The 18,284-nt window shown below is 49.0% G+C and overlaps 1 protein-coding gene across 1 annotated transcript in view; it reads right to left on the reverse strand.

The window, feature by feature from the left end:
* COL20A1 (collagen, type XX, alpha 1) overlaps window positions 1-18,284 on the reverse strand; it is a 42,372-nt gene that overhangs the window by 21,505 nt on the left and 2,583 nt on the right. The window contains exons 3-20 of the mRNA XM_010135816.1: window positions 16,744-16,887; window positions 16,354-16,512; window positions 15,594-15,794; window positions 14,219-14,374; window positions 13,401-13,520; window positions 13,058-13,222; window positions 12,671-12,835; window positions 11,224-11,396; window positions 10,448-10,577; window positions 9,794-9,939; window positions 8,337-8,460; window positions 7,723-7,862; window positions 6,972-7,101; window positions 6,306-6,448; window positions 5,093-5,225; window positions 2,014-2,156; window positions 1,258-1,387; window positions 940-996 (exon numbers count right to left, since the gene is read on the reverse strand). Of these exons, the coding sequence (XP_010134118.1) occupies window positions 940-996; window positions 1,258-1,387; window positions 2,014-2,156; window positions 5,093-5,225; window positions 6,306-6,448; window positions 6,972-7,101; window positions 7,723-7,862; window positions 8,337-8,460; window positions 9,794-9,939; window positions 10,448-10,577; window positions 11,224-11,396; window positions 12,671-12,835; window positions 13,058-13,222; window positions 13,401-13,520; window positions 14,219-14,374; window positions 15,594-15,794; window positions 16,354-16,512; window positions 16,744-16,887 (2,559 nt within the window). The remainder of the gene's footprint in view (window positions 1-939; window positions 997-1,257; window positions 1,388-2,013; window positions 2,157-5,092; window positions 5,226-6,305; window positions 6,449-6,971; window positions 7,102-7,722; window positions 7,863-8,336; window positions 8,461-9,793; window positions 9,940-10,447; window positions 10,578-11,223; window positions 11,397-12,670; window positions 12,836-13,057; window positions 13,223-13,400; window positions 13,521-14,218; window positions 14,375-15,593; window positions 15,795-16,353; window positions 16,513-16,743; window positions 16,888-18,284) is intronic.

Here is an 18,284-nt window from a genome sequence, read left to right on the forward strand (position 1 = left end):
GCTGTCTTCTTGTTCTCTTTGTTTTTTGTTTTTCTCCCCCAGTCCCAGCCAAATGCAGTTATTCACACTCAGTCCTGCAATGTCAGACCGTTTCTCCCAATAATTTGGTTGCATATTAATATCTGAGGCTTTTACTTCACATCAAACAGTTTTCCCAGCATTATTACACATCGTCTCCACTCCTTAAAAAATAACTTACTTTATGAAAACACTCAGAATTTAATAGTTCTCCTATTGTCTCTTCAACTACCATCGCCCAACAGCTATATTAAATTCTACAAGGTGACTCATCAGCCATAGGGGAGGATTGTTTTCTTCTGGAAAGTTCACAGGACTTTTCCACTCTGGTCTGAACACCAGTAGATTTCCTCATTAAGCCAGTAGAAAACTTAGTCTGGTATGTACTTTGTTGGGTACAAACTAAAATTTTCTCGTCTAATCTGCTTCATTCGTCCTTCGTGGCTTCCCTTGATACATTTTAAAACTGAAGTTTTGTTTGGAATCATTTCAAATAGTCACAGAAAGGCATTACTGCCGCAATATCTTTATTCTAATATTTGCTTCCTAATAACTTCTTATAACCCTGTTAATTCAACATTTCTCGCTAATCCATTTCATAGTTTGCTTTATATCAGCATATGAGAACATATGCTCATTAAATTTAATAAGGGACTTTACAGGGAACTTTAATTTAAAACATCATCCCCTTTGCTCCATTTTGGTCAAGTTGTGCAGAAATCCTCTACAAATACTATCAGTCTCTTTACTAAGTGAGTCTGATTTTAAGAGGTTGTGTGGTTCCTGGCTGTCCTTGGACAGTCCCCAGAAGCATCTGTCAAAAAATGATGTACCCACCCCTGGCTGCCCCGCAGAGCCCATGATGCGCAGCTTGTTACTGAAAAAATAACCAAACAAAGCAAGACTTTAGAGGTGATTTACCCTCCGGTTTAGGTGGAATGAATCCTCTTATCGAAGGGAATTTAGACAACACAGGAGCTGAAAGAGAAAGCAACACACGCATGAGCTCTGTTCTTCAGGATGGTGATGCCTGGCTCGAGACCAGGGTGGTCACCAGCCCTTCCTAGGCAACTGGAACTGCAAATAATGCACGGGGTGAGCGTGGAAGATGAGGACAAACTTTCCCTTTTCAAGGCTCGTAATCTGAGCAAAACCCAGAGCCCAGCGCCCCGATAGAGGTTGCCTCAAGACCATGGATGGAAGGTTATGAAGAATATGCACATGTTGACTGACACTTACCCGTCCGGCCTGTTGTGGATGTGCTCTCGCTCTCTCCCGTGTAGTGGATGGCAGAAATGGTCACCTTGTAGGCTCGATCAGGCAGCAGCGACTGCAGGGTCACGCTGCTGCTTTTGCCAGAAGCCATGATCTACAGCGGGGTGGAAAAGAGCCCAGCATTTGGGCAGGCTTTCTGTGATAGCTCTGACACAAGTTACCTGCGAGGGTTCTATTGGTGAGTCCTGGGACAGTGGGGCTCAGGGCAGCATCCCTGCTTAGTTCTGGCAATGGTGACAGCAAGCCAAGAAAGCCTGGCCCTGCATTGCCATCAGCGCGGCCATGTCCAAGGGAAGAGGATTTCCCTGAGTACAGACCCCAACATGCCCCAGGCAAACAGGTCACAAGTACCTTATGGTCACCAGTCTGGGTTTGAGTTGAAAATCTATGTTATGCAAGGTTAATGTTTACCCTCTCTAAGTCAGAGGGGCAGTAGGTTTATCCTCAGCACCTCTCTTCAAGAATTCCCCACCCCAGATCAGGGAGGGGAGAAAGCTGCGTTATTAGCACAAAATACCTTAATCACAAAGCAGCCTGGAGGTTCTCTTCACAAAGCAACACATCAGCAAGTCAGGGGAAGAGATTTGGTTTTGTAGCCCTGTGAACCAGCTATCCTTATGGTAAACCCTACTGGGGTGAGCAGAGGCCCCCTGGGTGTGAAACTGTCCCCATGTCCCTCTGGTTGACTGTCTGTCACATACAAAGGAGCTGCAGACTTACTGTTTGCTGAGCACCCACATCAGAAACAGGGCTGTAGATGATTTTGTAGTGCTGTATGCGGCCGTCAGGAGGGGTCCAGTGGACCTGCAGGCTGGTGGGGGTCTCAGAGTCGATGAAGAGGTTGGTGGGTGGGCTCCGGGAATCTGCAGCAGGGATTAAAGGTGAACAGCATAAAAGGCAGCTAGTAACATCTGTAAGCAGGACCAGCAGCACCTGCTTCCAAGCCCGTTTCTTCAGTGCTCTGCTGTGCTGTTAACCAATGCTCAGAGAAGTCACCCTGGGGACCAGGCAAGAGAGAAGACAGACCCTGGCGAGGTGAGGGTCGCCAGAGTACAACACAGGACAACTCAAGTACTCAACAATTCAGACCCTAGGACCTGGAAAAAATCTTGGAAGGAGGAAAGAGTCCTGGAAGCACAAGGAAAAGACATCCTTTGTGTACATCACAGACAAACACCAAATGATACCCTTCACAAAGACCCAAACTGCAGTTGAATTTCATCAAAGATCTGGAGACACTCTGGACAAACATCTTGATTGCTGGTTAAACCTGGATCACGCTTCAAAGTGAATCCATCAGCATTTCTAATACTTTCAAGCTTTTTCTTTCTGTTTTATTCTAAACAAACCCAGGCAGCCAGCACAAAACAGCTTTGTCTAGTGCTTCTCTCACCAGCCCCCACGGCCTCGAGGAGGGGACCACATGCAGTGCCTGAGCTACTCTCCCTTTTCTGGCCCTGCGCTGTGATGTATGGATGCGTCCCAAAGATGCGATGGGCTGAGCCACGGTCAGCCAGAAAAGGGTTTGCCAGAGACCAAAGCTGAGCAATTTTTAATTATGTAAATGCATTTCTTTCCCTGGGGTCCTGCTGTGCAGCAAACCGGACCTGGTGATGGAGGCTGTTACGCTGGAGTGATTTCTCTGAGCTGACAGTTAGTGAGAGAAAGGCAGAAGAGGCCAAATCCAGCCAAGCTTTAAACAAGGGGCTCAGGAGCGTGGGGTCCTCTACTCCTGGAGCCTGTTTCCAAGCAGCATCTTGCTCTGCATAATTGCATTTGTCTGGCCTTGAACCCATGCTGGTGCGAAGACACATAAGTCTTGGACAGAGAAAACAAAGCATTTTATTCAGAAGAGACTAAAAATGATGGATGAGCCCTAAAGACAGTCAAGGACACACACCCAGGCGATGAGGAGATTTCTGTTCTGCAGTTTTACCTGTAAGGCTCTTCTGCCCACCCAGCAAAGTCTAGAGTGACCTTGGAGCACAGGCTGAATGAAGATCGTTTGCATCTTCATTGATCCTCCTTCCCTTTTCTGTATAAAATAAGCTTACTTCTACTGAAGCCAAACCAAGATCGCCAGCAACCGAATCCGGCTGGAGGCTGTTGCTGTGCATCACCGCAAGGTAAAGCGGAGAAGAAAACAAGTGTGGGAGGTAAAGTCACTTCAACAGCACTATTATTAGAGCCGTGCTACACGTCTGCGCCTTTGCTGCTGGCGCTGGTTATTGCCTTCAGCTGAGGTAAGTGGAGACTGTTTAAGTGAACTTTAAAGGAAAGGTTTGGGAAAGTATTCTGAGCTGGGTTTATTCTGGAAAGCCCCGAGGCCCGGCAGAGTATGATGGCATGGATCTGACAGCCAGGGGAAAGGTCACCTCCTGAAGGAGGGTAGAAGCAGCTCTGACACACAGGACACCATCTGTGTCTTCGATTACCTCTTGAACCTCTGCTCCTGCACAGGAGGAATCCCAGCTTGTGCTCTTGGGTCTAACCAGCATCACAGGAGCAGTTCCAAATAAAACCCTGCAGTCCACTCCCTCAGAATGCTCATCTGCAACAGGTACTTTGGTTTTTCAGCACAGCCTGATCACTACTAGTCTCCAGGCTGCAATCTGAAGTCTGGATGCCATCCTGAGGAGAACTAGATAGCTTTCATCGGTGTTTCAGCCCCCAAAATTCCATTTTACAATGAAAAGTAGGGTGGAGAGGGCTCAAAAAAATCAGATTAAGGGTTTGGGGTTTTCCAGATTATGTGAGAAGTTGCCACGCTCTAGAGGAATGAGTTGCCATTCACCGGCTCTGACATGGAGGTTGACCCTGTTGTTACAAGTCCTGTGCACTCGTAAATGCACAGGACAAGATGGTAAAGGTTTGAAGAGCAACCATATCCCAGGATTTCCCAGAGTCCTGCCTAGTGCCACATCTTCCCATAGCTCCAAGGCACAAGACTTTGTCAATTTGCTGGCATCCACAAGTTTCCTCTGATCTGCTCAGATCAGCAGTGCCTCCTGGAAGTCAGCAGCCATCCCTTCTCCTGAGCCGCTTCTCCCCTGCGGACACTTCTTACTTTAAACATTAAAAAGAAAGACTCATCAGCTCAACACCAGCCTAAATGAGTTTATTCTGCAAAGGAGGTTGAGAGCTGAGCAGAGAAGGGAGCGAGGACTGCTGCTGGTGAATGAACCCATTCCATTCACTGCCAACAAAGCCATTATAGAGGCAGTATTAATTAAGAGGACCTTTGGGAGTGCCGCTTTTTAACCTCACGTCCTGCCTGTACAAAGCAAGATTTAGATAATGCTTCCAAGGCTTCCTGCCTGCAGGATTCTCTCTCATTTTCCTAAGTGCCTTGGATGAAGCACAGCTCAGCAATGACACAGCTGAAGAAACCCTCACCCTCCTCAACAGACAATATTTTACTAACAGGAAAAACTCACTGGGCAGCAGAGTGACCTGTTCAGCTGAACACCCTGCAGGAAGCCAATTCATTTGCGTCAATACACGACATGGAGGTGGGGAGGGGGGAAGCAATGAATTTTATGTGAAACACGTTGCAAGGCTCTCAGGTGTCCATAGCACGCACCAGGCTGCTTGTGTTCACCCAGCCTGTTTTTCTCAGGACAAATCAGAACACTTTAAGACAAAGTTTAAATATCTCTAGGCCCTCTCAGATATTCAGGTCTGGGTTTGCAGAGCTGGAGATGACCAGATCTGAGCTGCTGGTCTGTGACGGGTTCCTTGGCATCCTCTGTTCTGCTTATTATCCCTAGGCTGTGGACATCAAGCATCGATCACTTACTGGTCCTGTGCTGAATAGAAACGGTGTCACTGCGAGCACCATCTTTGTAATAGGCCCAGATGGATATTTTATAGTCAGTGTTCTTCTGCAGACCTGGCAGGACAGCAGTTGCCATGTTTCCAGTGATGGAGAGCTGCAGCAGGAGAAGAAATGAGTCAGTCGAGTTCCCAGGCATCCCCGAGCTAATTCGTGCCATCCAAGTGTCTGGCTCATGGACTGCCCGTAGGCACAAATGAGTTAGCACTGGGCTTTAGGGACAAAGTCTGCTGCTGTGGGTCTGCTGTACACGTCTAAGCAAAAAGCAAAATTCCAGCTGTGATGAATGTGGAGCAGACACCCACGCGTTGCTGCCCAGACACATTCAGCAGCTACTTGAGTACCACAATGCAGTGTCTTGACACAAGGCAGTCAGCCTGCCTGGAGCATGAAATCCTTTGCTGACTTTCCAGCTTTTAGGTGTGCTGGGGACAGAAGCCCCAATACACGCCTCTTCCAGCCCAGAAGTGAAGCTTTACATGAGAGACTTGTGATTTTAACCACCATTTCAACCGCTGTTCACACCCAGTCCATCCCTGCCCCTCCGGCACCAGCTCTGACTCTGGTCAGCCTCCTCTAAGTGTTCCTCATTCAGAGCTCACCCTTCTTGAAGAACAGCATCCCCAAAGTGGTCAGGGCTTACCAGCACTGAGGGAAGCAGAAGTTCCTTCACTGCCCTAGAGGTGATACCGCTGGCTATAAATACTCGAGTCTTATTTTTGTCTTTTCCACAATTTGACATTGTGGGCTAGTGATTCTCTGCAGCCCCAGATCTTTTTCTACTGAATTGCTCCTTAGCTGCTTGTTCTACATCCTGTATACCTGTGGTTAATTATTCCTACCTAAGCTTAATACTTTCTGCTTGTCCCTATTGAATTTCATCCTTGAGATTTTCCAGAACACTTCTGCAATCTTCCCAGAGCCTGCAGGACTCCGTCCCGCTGTCCCTCCTGCTTCCAGCACTCAAGGTGACTGGTCCACTGAACACAGCCAAACCCAGGACAGACCTTGCCTTATTCCATAGCCTACTTCAACTGGGTGGCCAAGTGCTTAATTGCTTGTGATCATTAACCTGAATAGTTTTACAGCACACTATGCCACTCCTGCAGGTGAGCCCAGAGCCATCAAGTAGGCGTAAAGCCAACCAGCCTCCCCAGAGCGGTGTGTGGGTCCATACCTCCTGAGGCTTCTCTCCACTGACTGTGCTCCATTTGATCTGATAGACAACCACATCGGAGGCAGCGACAGCTTCCCACTGCAGTCGGAGGCTGTTCCCAGAGAGCTCGGTAACCTTCAGTGCACGCGGCGGGGGGACCTTTACTGAAGGATGCGGAAGGAAAATGAGCTGAAGGGCGGGCACTGACAGCGCCTTGTCAGAGCCAAGGTGGAGAGCAGATGGCTGGGGAGCAAAACATCAACCAGGCAGATGTCTGAGACCAGCCTGCCTTTCACTTCTTCAGACCCATGTGACAACAGCCACCAGGACAGAGAGGGGTAAATTATTTTTAAAACCTTAATTAAGGAGGATTATCTCATTTGTGGAGAGGACACCTATCTCAGCGGTACTGTAAAGGGGAGAAGGCTGGGAGGGCTCTCAAGGACACAGAGGTTAGTGATACATTATGCTTTTTCTTTATTTGCTTCCTCTCTTTATTCCTCCCACCTCATTTCAAACACAGCACAGTTAGACATTTCCGCACACAAGGAACAGTCATCTGGGGTTCGTGCAAGGGTTTAGCCATGAGCTGCTGGGACCAGTGTTCAACACATCCCAGTTCAGACACGCACAAGCCAATTTCATCACCTGTTACTAGGACCAAAAGCACTTCCATTCCCTACTTACGGGTGGTAACATTGCCGGTAATTGGAAAGGAGTCCCCTTCGTCATACGTAGATCTGACACTGATGAAGTATTGGGTGAGGGAGGACAAAGGTCTCAGGACAGTGGATGTTGCAGTGCCAGGAACCTCCACCTGTAGAGGAGGAGTTGTATGAGTATTGTGTGAGGAAGGCTGAGAGGGTTGGGGTTGTTCAGCCTGCAGAAGAGAAGGCTCCAGTGAGACCTTACTGTGGCCTTTTGGTACTTAGAGGGGGCGACCGTAAGAAAGATGGGGACAGGCTTTTTATCAGGGCCTACTGTGAAAGGGCAAGGGTTGATGGGTTTAAACTAAAAGAGGGGAGATTTATACTCTGTAAGAGGAAGAAATTTTTTACACCAAGGGTGGTGACACCCTGGCCCAGGTTTTCCAGGGAGGTGGTAGAAGCCCCATCCCTGGAACCATTCCAGGTCAGGTTGGACAGGGCTCTGAGCAACCTGCTCTAGCTGAAGATGCCTCTGCGGTGAGCAGGGGATGGAGTAGATGAACTTTTTTTCCCCATCCCAATCCATTTTGCAATTCTACAATTTGGAGAGGAGCATGGGTACCACTGCAGAGGCATTAGCTTGTGGGTGGCAACTGCATCAAAAGTGCCAACTGCCGAGTTAAAACACTGCCAGCAGATAAGCCCTTCCCGAAACACGCCGCTGAAGAAGAACAGGGCAGTATCTGACCTCTCAAGTTTCTTTTCCTTCCACCAACCCCTTGAGGACTCACCTCCCCTGCATTGCTCCCTTTGCTAGAAACATAGGTGACGTGGTGAGCTTTCACGGCTGGAGATGCAGCCTCCCAGCTGACTCGAACGGACGCGTGGCTGAGCTCAGAGAAGCTCAGGTATCTGGGAGGGCTCAAGGCCACTGCAACGACAGTTAGTGACAGCACTTTGAGCTTTCACAGGCTGCACAATGGCAATGCCGCAGGTTGCTTCCTGCTGCTCTTAGATGACACCACCTCGAACGAAAAGACTCTTTTGCCATGCAGGGAAATACTCTCCTCATGTAACTACCATACATGTCTCTGGGATGTCCTGAAAGGCCACCTGGGCTTCAGGTGAAGAAATAACCAGGTAATTCCTGTTTTCTCCCCAATCAACAAAGACCTCAGTGAACAGCTCTTTCAGGAGTCCTTTTATACCAGGAGAAAATCACTCCTTTTTCACAGCTTACCATGTAATTAGAGATCCCCTCGGGGACCAATATTCACTAAAGATCAGTCAGGGAAGAGGCAGCGTGTTTACAAGCCACATGCACAATATGGGAAGCACCTCATTTAACACGTCTCTCCTGCCTTAAGTGTTTAATAACAACTCAGTAAGCAGCAGCGGCACTTACGGGTGGTTTCCTGGATGCTGGCCGGATCACTCGCATCTTCCCCATACATCGCATACACTGCGACAGAGTACTCCGTGCTGGGCGACAGCCCTTCCAGCAGGACCTCAGGCTGGGCCACCTTCACCTGTCAACAGAGAGGTGTCTTGGGGTACCCTTCAGCTCTAGCCAATGCCCTCAGCAGAGCAAGACCTTACAGAGACACAGGTCACGGTCCCTTTGGTTACACTGAGGACACTCCTCCACTTTGGGACTTCTCCACCTGGGCAGATGCTCTACAGTGGTCAGCGCTCTGCCTCTCTTCCCAAGGGCCTCCAAGAACGTTCAGGGTAGACATCACCTTCTCCTACCCTGGTCTGCAGAGGCCTAAGAGTCTTATACAAACATGCTGCTGCTGTTGGCCTGGGTTGGATCAGGAGCATGTGAGAAAGGTGATCCCACTTTGCCCAGACACATGGGACCTGCTGTTGGCCTGTGTTGGATCAGGAGCATGTGAGAGAGGTGATCCCACTTTGCCCAGACACATGGGAAGTTCTTGCAGACTGACAGCAGCCAGGTTGCTGTCACCTGCTGCTAATACGCCACCACCATGGTTCTCCTCCGACTGTCTGCTCGCTGCAGAAGTGCGCCCGGAGGCTTTCAGGAGTCTGCACACAGCGGAGCACAGTTTTGTAAAAGGCTGGCAGCATTTTAGTGCTGGTTTTGCAGACATCCCGCAGCCTTAGAGGATTGTGCTTTTACAGTGAGTGGGTCTGGTAACTGCAGAAATGTTCTAATATGCTAAAAACTAATTTTAAATGTCGGTCTCTCTTCAAATGATCTGAATCTTAACAAACCCCACAATTATGCACTGAAAGCAGAGTATAAGCATTAATTGCTCTGTTTTGAAAACCAGCCTGCTCCTATTGCCGTGCAGTCGGGGGGGAAGCTGAGTCAAAGAGGCAATACATGTTCCTGACACTTTGGGTTTTCAAATTCATATCCTCAGCCTTCAGGTACCCCAGATAACTCGTTAAAACACACACATGGCAAAGGATTCTTAGGTGGCTTCAAGGATTTTCTAATAATCAAGCACTGGTTTATTCTTATGCAGTGTCATAAGTCTGTTTTCAACAAAACCAACATTTTAAGATAAAGACTATAGAGACATTCATGTACAGCCTCAAGGATACAGCAGTTACACCTGGGGCTGCAGAGATGCGAGTTCGGTGCCTGGATTTCCAGGGCCCCAGGAGACAGTTCTCTCCCTATGCCTCAATTTCCCACATGAAACCCTCACAGCTGCAAATCACTTTGAAACACACCATAAAGAAAAAAATCTTCCATGAAAGACGTTGCTGGCAATAGCACTCCCAGTTTTATGTTAAACGTGATACCAATTCAGAAAGGTTAGAGCCGGAACTAAACTCAGCCCAAACAGACAAATAAAGCAGTATTATCACTGTTCTCATGACCTCTACCTCCATCGTATAGTCCTCTGCTCCGTCAGGGGCTGCAGAGCAGAGCACCAGGTACTGCGTGGCTCCCTGGGCTGCCTTCCAGCTCAGCCTGATGCTGTTGTGGCTCAGCTCAGAGACACGCAGGGAGCGAGGGGAAGACAAAGGCACTGAAAGGAAAAAGAAGGCAGAAAGATACATTCCAGTGTATGAGATCTGTGACAGCTCAAACCCCAGAGGAGATCTGGGTTTGCAACAGCTACTGCAAGCTGATGGACATCTACCCCTCATCTAACACCACAGAGCAGCCACTTCACAGAGAATGGGTTTAATCCACTTGGAACCCAAGGATAAAGAAAAAAAACAGTAAGAGGTTGCAAGATATTTCTAGCATGTGCGTTACTCCTACGTCAGTGGTCTCCTTTGCAGGATGACATAGGTGGAAAGGGATCCCTGATGCTCTCTGGCCCAATCTGCTGCTCAAAGAGCAGGTTGTTCAGGATCTTGTCTGGTTGCATTCTGAATGCTTCCATGAGTGGAGGTAGCTGTAGATATTCTGAACTTGAGGAAAGGGGATAAATACAATGTCAGGCTCCAGTCTGAGATGGTTGCAAAGAGCGAGCCTTGCTCACCTATCATAATCATGCATTGGGATAATTCTCTCTACTCACGACCTACATGTAGAGGTGACGCCTCTCAGCCCATCCCCAACCACTGTGTCGTAAATAGGAACCACAGACACCAGGTACTCTGTGTGCGAGGTCAAATTGGAAAGCTGCAAAGAGGAGACTGCTCCATCTAAAACCACCTGAAAGCACAAAAGAAGGCTGTCAAAAGAGGCAGGTGTGAGCCGCTCTTTAGCAAAGGAATGGCTGAACTGGCCTTTCCTAGCAAGCACAGCTTCACCGTGGCAGATCTGTGCCCATAAACATGAAGCCCAGTTGCCCTCTGAATGTTGTGGTGGCTGGCATCTCCCCAAAACTGAGAGGTGAGAGGCACTAAGCATTCCTGTTCCCCGCGGCTGGGATCTGTGCAAACACCAAGCCCAAGACTCTAGTCATGCTCCCACTGAAATCAACGGAAATCCATCAACAATTTGGATTTGTTTTTCTATGTCCATCCCAGAGAAGCATCCTTGGACAGCTCTGTGAACCTGAGTGTCCTCTTTGAGCCAAAACAAATGCTTTAGGGAGGGGATAAGAGAAAAACCGGCAGTGGCACGGCTTGCAGTATTTCTAGCAAGATGGTATTTATCTGATGTCCTCTCCTATCTTGTCATCCTATCAGCTGATTACATTTACTCTCAGTTGCATTTAAGTCCATCCTGGGCTTTAGCTGATGTCCCACAAGACCTGCACCTCTATCTTCTTCTTTTCATCCTCTCAGGTCTACTGAAATTCCCGGCCACCCTGGAAGATATTGCGGTCTCAGACGTCCAGAGAAAGGTCCCTCACCTCTTTAGGGGTACCCCCCTTAGATGGATAATACACGATCCGATACTTCTTTGGTGGTCTCTCAGGAGGAGTCCAGGTCAAGTGCATGCTCTTAGAGGTCACAGCTGATATTTTGAGGTCTGTTGGGCTCAGCTGGGGCCCCGTGTTCGCAGTGATATCTTTCACAGTGCTGCCTAGGAATTAAAAACTGTCTTATATTCAGACTTCTCATGCCAAATGTACTTTCCAGCTCACAAACATGAGTGACATTTTTCAAATCAAGTTACAGCCTCCTGCCCGCAGAGTACAGAAACTGTTCCAAACTGCTCTGAAATCAATATTTGAAAATTGGGCTTACAGAGAACTTAAACACTCCACAGAGAACAGGCTGTGCATTTTGCTGGGTGCTGGGAATGTTTTTTCAACACAAGTCTGCATTTTTGTGTGTATCCAAAAGATGACCCAGCTCTCCTCAGGCTTGAAGATTTGTGAGATGAATAAGCAGAAGTTATTTCTTTTTTTATCAGCCCATCTTCCTTTATCCTAATCCACACCTTTGAAAAATGTCTAATTATATCCAAAAAGGATGAATTAATAAGGATGTATCAATTTATTTATATGAATCTCCAGAGCATTAAAATTCAACTATGCTTGAAAGTTAGACTTTCCCATTCTCTTGAGGCCAATCTTGGAGAGAGGGAGATGGGAATATGTACACAACACTTCTCCTGAGGATCTAAACTAACATCTAGAGTGGTTCTTCACTCTTGTTCATCATACAACCTGTTCTCCACCAAAGGAAAGAGATGAGCTGTTTGGGTTTAACTGGAAAATGCGTGAAGCATGTCCTCTTCCTATCTCCATATTTCCTCCGTACACTCCCTCTAATATATTCCCAAATTAACTCTTTTGCTTTTTCTGCCTCCTCTTGGTTGGGAGAATCTTAGGAAAGGAGATGGCTACAACTCATTTATCACACCATATGATAACAGGAGAGGGAAGAGAAGTCCCCTCTCCCCCGTAATGGTAGTTATTGTCATTAGGTGATTATCCAAACCAAGAGTTATCCAACCCCCTGGTAAGAACAGATATTGCCTGCATTGGTTCACAGGCCCAAGGCAGATAACTAAACCATGAGCGTCAGAATGGAGACATCTACACGTAAAGTCACCGTGTGACTCATCAGAGACAGCAGAGAGTCTGCAGTGGAGTGAGAATGGAAGGACTGCATCCAGAAGGTCTTGTAGAAGACGATAATCACAGGAGAAACAGGCCAACACATTGACACGGCAAGGAACATTATCAGGCAGCAAGAGGGCTGAGCAAGGAGATCAGCACTGGAGGTGGTGCTGACAGGGTAGTGGAGCTCATGGAGGAAAAGGTATGGGAAAAGGTCAATCCTGATGACAAGGAAGGTAGATGGTGAGCGGAAGGAAGCACAGCCCTCACTGAGAAGGTTTCATTTCACCTGTGTTTTCCTTGTTGCTCTTCTCTTTGATCCTGGTGCACAGGACCCGAGTGAGTCTGCCAACCAGAGAGCTCAGCAGTGGGAAATCCAGCACGTTGTACACAGTGAGCTCCAGCGGCTCTGAGGCCACCTGCTTCAGCTCTGCCTCGTCCGCGTTCTTCACCCCTGCAACCAGAGCAGAGAACAAGACTGAGAAAGCTCCCCACTGCCTGTGCTGAATGTATGAGTTAATTCTCATCTTAGCCACAAAGTGACAAGGTCTTACCCACTACCTTAGTTTTAAAGCATCAGGATGCTCCTATCAAAGTTGAGAGAACATAACCTTCAATCTGAAGATCAAAAGCAGGTTGGCTTTGTCCTACAGCTTATCAATGGTTGTGATCTTACCAATGGCAAATATCTCTATGCCCAGGTTTTTCAAGGTCTGAGCAGCCAGATTAGCATCATCTTGGGATTTTCCATCAGTCAGGAGGATGACCAACTTCTCAGCCTCCAGTCGGGCACCAGCATCTGTTTTCAGATTCTGCTCCAGGACATGGGTCAATGCCAGACCTGGGGAGAAGCAGAAATAGATGGTGTGCTACAGCCTGACAGAAACCCCCCACATACTTTTACTCTTTTCTCTGCCCGCAGGGGTCTTGGTCCCCATGGAGGATGTCATCCTATGGGACCAGCTTCGCCCGCTGCAGCCACATAGATCGTTTAGCAGAGACCTGCGAGCTGGAGTTACCTGTGAAGGTGTTGCCACCTTTGTACCGCAAATTCCTCACGGCCTTCAGCACCTGGTCCCTCGTTGAGTAAGCGCTCAGATCCCACTCTGTGCGGGGATCACTGCTGTACTGGGAGAGCCCTGGGGAAGGCAAGAGCTGTCGGCGTCACACAAGCCAAGATAAGCTGCGAGAGGAGACCTGCTTTGGGGAGGTGGTGTCAGGCTTTCCGTGGAAGGACGACACAGAATAGTGAAAGGGAGTTGGGGTGAGAGCAGATTTGTTTTCTAACCCCACTTCTCTGCATGGTCACTGTTATGCAGGCAGCAAGGTGATGCCTCAGATGCCACAGGGTACAGTGGTACCTGCCCCTAGGGTGGTGCTCTGAAGTATTTGATAAGCTCTCAGTGTTAACCGGGATCAAACTAGTCGGCTGTCCCGACAGCCTGAACAGCATTAGCATCACTCAGAACTGGAAGCAGCACCAGTATTAGCGGAACTCAAAGCAGCTCCAGTAGGACATGGCCACTGCATCTGTCTGGGCAGCGCTGTGGAGGCTGAGCACCTCGTCAGAGGTAGGCAGCAAATCCCAAATGTATCTCGGCACCAACACCCGACCTGGTGCTGCCCAGAAGACACCTCTTCTGCTCACTGTGCAGCTATTGCTGACAGCCACTAGAGGCCAGAGCTCGCTGCCAGATGGAGAGAGCTGTCGAGAGCAGTAAGCAGAACCTCTCCCTCAAGGAATATAAGCTCCTCAAAGGAGCACATAACCACAGGCACAGAGACCAAGACTCCAGACACGGACTTCCCAAGGTCAGCAAAGAGGAAAGCGTCCTACCTACTCTTATCTTGTCTTGGGCAATACTGAATGGGGAAATCAGATTGCTCAGAAACTCTTTAATGAGTTTGAAGTTGTTGCGTCCGATGCTCCAGGATCCATCCACAAGCAGGACGATATCAGTCATCGCAGATGTGTCACACTGAAACTGGGAACCTGGAGGGGGGGTAGGGTTTGATGTTGAGAGAAGCAATTGTAAAGGAGGAAAAATTGCTTCAGTTCAAGATAAAAAGCACATGTGCAGTGTACGGCCTTGTCTGGGTGGTGGATTGGACCATCTGCCAGCCCAACACATCCCAGCATCTTGGGAAAACCATGTAGCTAAGGGTAACCCGTCTCAGTACCAGGAAATTGAGTGGTGAACAGCTGCATTTCTGTGAAGAACGGGTTAAAGCTGTCAGGAAGTGTGTGTCTAACCCAAGCACTACTCTCTGCAAGCTGTCAGCTCCATTACGTCTCAGCCCCAGCCCAGTGCTTCCCCTCTATCTCGCCTGAATCTCCAAAAATCGCAGGTGATTGCTTAATTCCATTCCATCACGAGATTCCCTGCGGGCAATAGTTATTTTGTGGCTTTATATTAAATCCAGTCTCTCTGTAAAAACCTGCTGGCACCAGCGGTACTCAAGCCCTGCCTTCGTCCCCACCCCAGGCCTGCAGCTGAACACAGAATAAGACAGGGCATGCTGCTGATCGAATGCATCTTCCTCAAATATTTTTCGGATGGGGGATTTTCTGTCTCTAGTGGAGGGAAGTAGATGATCCCATCAACATTCAGTGGGCTGGAAAGAGGTTGCTCTCCTCTCTCTTTTCACAGCCTTGGATTCCTACTGGTCTCAAGGTACCAAATAAAGATGCCCTGGCCGACCCCATTCCCACCACTTTGACAGTGCTGTGAGCCATCTGCCCTGCCACAGTCTCAACTGATAAATCTGAAGGATCATCACGTATCAGTTATCTGTGGAACAAGAACCACCTCCAGGAGGTGGAGCAGGTTGGGTAAGGAGCATCACTGATGCGCTCCTCCCCTTCTGCAGGCTGGGGAAGGTCCATGACTCTAACATGCCTCTGTCAGAAGCAGGGGGAGTTGGCAACATGAATACAGAGAACAGTGGCAAATCAATAAATTAAAGTGTCTGGAAGGAACTTTTGGCCTAGCTCCAGCTTGCCTTAAAACCTGTGATGTTCTACAGAAGTCCGAACTTCCCTGGGGATTCCTGACAGTTCCCCAGAGCATGACCCAGCAATTAAAAGCACTACCAGCAGCATTTGTACTCTTGAAAATCTTGGTGGCAGAGAGCAGGATGGAAGGTGTGTAACGGGCTTTAGGGAAAACAGTGGGCAAGAAAGAGCAAGACACGTTTGAAACCCCTCTCACCTCGCCTCAACGAATCCTTTGTGGGTTTTTCTCTTCCTAGAGACTCTCGCTCTGAGGTGGCAGGAGTGCGCTGGGACGATCTTGTGGTTGTTGGTGCTGCTTCTGTCACGCTGGCCTCCACGCTGTGCTGGTTTCTTGCGGTTTCTCCTGAGCCCTTTGGCTGAGTCCCCTTCTGCCTTTTCTTTTCAGCTCTGTCCTTTGCTGTGCTCCAAAGAGAACAACCTGTTGGCCCTAGCTGTGTCGTCGTAAGGCAACCTGCTGCAGCCAGCTGAGTCCAGCCACATTTGACAGAGGTGTAGGGGGCTCAGAGAAGGTGAAAATCCTTCAACCTTTTGCAAATAAGCAGGTAGACAGAGGGGACCATCTTTGTTCAGGCCTTTCTGAGAAGGCTTCAGGTGGGCTCATGAGTTAACAATGTCAGTAATAGACCTTCTTGTAGACCACGGGCAGCCAAGGAAATCAGGCATCATTAGCCGCCGTGCTTTGGGAGCAGCTTGTTCTCAAAGGATCTGCTCTCAGTTGAAGGATTTGAGTCTCTCTGTTTAACGTGAACACCTGCCAGCCCCAGGAACGCATGGATGTGTTTTGTCAAGCTGGACAGTTGGCTGGTATGAGGGGCAATTACTTTTAAGGTGCTTATCATGTTCCTTGAGTTCAGAGCTGACACCGGGCTAGCATGTCTCACTGAACGAGTGTCCCTGATGAAGTAGGGGTTCCGCAGGGAGGGTGGGAGTTGTTTTAGGGACAGCTATGCACCCACCTGGCTGTGTCCAGATGGTGTGCAGGGGTGGTGGGGTGGCCTCTGCCACCCCACTGTGCTCAGCTGATGAGCTCCCCGAAGAGGTGAGATTCTTTCCTGATGCAGCTCCTGAGTTTCTTCGGTTGGTTCTAGTCTGGGATGCATTTTTTAGCTCCTCTACTGCAGAAGATCAAAAACAGGGAGAGAGAGTCTATCTAGACAGGACTGTGAGTCCCAATCCATTCCTTCATCTCCTGGGTCTTCACCAACCCCCCTTTCTAACCTTCCAATCAAAACAGTAAGAGGCTCTGTGATCTACAGGGCACATCCTGATGGATGAGCTTGTAGGAGCTACATCTCCGAGAGCCTCAGGAGCTCTCTGAAAGGTAAAATGCAGCGTGCTCTACTTACTCACAAATTTCCTCTTGGCAAACAGGGCTTCCTGGGAACCGTTGAGCACGTAGACCTGCAGCGTGTACTCCTTGGTAGGGCTCAGCCCCCCCACTGTGGCTTTGGGAGTCTTGGTTTTCAGCATGACTTCTTGCTCTGAGTCCCCTGAGGTGGGATGAAACCACAGTTCAGAGACTGTTAGAGCTTAAATTTAAACTGACAGTAGCAAAAGCACTGCTGAAATGCAGGGAATGTCTGCCTAGAGACCCTGGTCAACATCTAGATCTTTTTTCATTTTGATTTTCACGCTTTTTCCCAATTCAGAGTTGAGAACTTTGGGGTTATTGTTTGTTGTTTTTTTTTTTAAATCCCTGATATGTGCCCAAAATGGGAAACCAGTTCCCACCCAGCATTAGTGTAACTCTCACCAATAGATGCCTCCAGCCCCCTCTAGCCATGTCCTGTGGTTGTGGGACCTGTCTTGGGGCTGTGGATCCTGCCCTGTGGGACATGTCCTCAACCAGCCAGGAACAGGGGCATTTCCGTGCGGCATTTCTGTACGGCACTGAGGAGGTGGAGCAAGGCAGCTCTGCAGAGTGAGGCAAAGGGAGTGCGGCAAACTAGCTCCCTAAAAATCCTCTGATCAAGAAAGGTCTGTAACTTATGGTGGTGGATGTGCCACTGACCCAGCTATCCCTGACCTCACGCTGGAGATGGAGCTCCCCAGCCAACACAGAGGGAAAGCCTCAGGCATGTGCCGGGGATTCCCTGCATTCCCGGGATGTTCATGGCTCTCCACGGAGCTGAGGCCCAGGGAGGAGCAGGGCAGGGAAGGAATGAGAAACCTCCTGCTCCAGCTCGGGAAACAGGTGGGGGCTGAGCTAAAAGCAGGTGGATGATCACAAGAGCTCTGCCGCACGCACTCCTGCCTGGCAGCTTCCTTCTCCAGCTCACTGGGAGAGCGGCAGCGACTGAAAACCGAATACCAGACGAGACTATGGATGTCTCTGATCATTGCTCTCTGCTGAGGGACGTCGTGTCATTCCAACACCACCGGTTTCAGTGCCAGAAGTCAGGGAGAGCTGGAGCTCAGGCAGGGCAGGAAGCCAGGGGGCTCAGCATCCCACTTTGATCCCGAATATGGGATCAAGGGCTTCCCATCCCGTGTTCCTGCAGGTGGAGGAGAGCTGGGAGTTCCCACAGAAAAGCCAGACAATGAACCTTTCCTCATCTTTTTTTTCTCACACAGTCCAAAAAAACAACATTTTCTGGCTAAGGCTTTCCCCCAGGATGAAGAGGGATGAATTTCATCTCCCTCTTGTGAATGAGTGACAGAGGGACTGTGCTTGCACTGACGTGGCACTACAGACTGCTCTCACGGTGGCCAGAAAGGCTTCTTGTCCATCCTGAGCGTACAGCCCACACTTGAAACCGGAACAACCAGCGGGTAATTCCCTCTGCCTGACCACTGTCAGCCTGAGGTCTAAATAATGCTCTCACTTCAGTCCTGTTGTCCACCAGCCAGAAGGTGGAGCTCAGTCCCTCACTCATACCCAGATCTC

The sequence above is a fragment of the Buceros rhinoceros genome, unplaced genomic scaffold (assembly GCF_000710305.1).
Source record: "Buceros rhinoceros silvestris isolate BGI_N320 unplaced genomic scaffold, ASM71030v1 scaffold300, whole genome shotgun sequence".
In the NCBI taxonomy this organism is placed as follows: Eukaryota; Metazoa; Chordata; class Aves; order Bucerotiformes; family Bucerotidae; genus Buceros; species Buceros rhinoceros.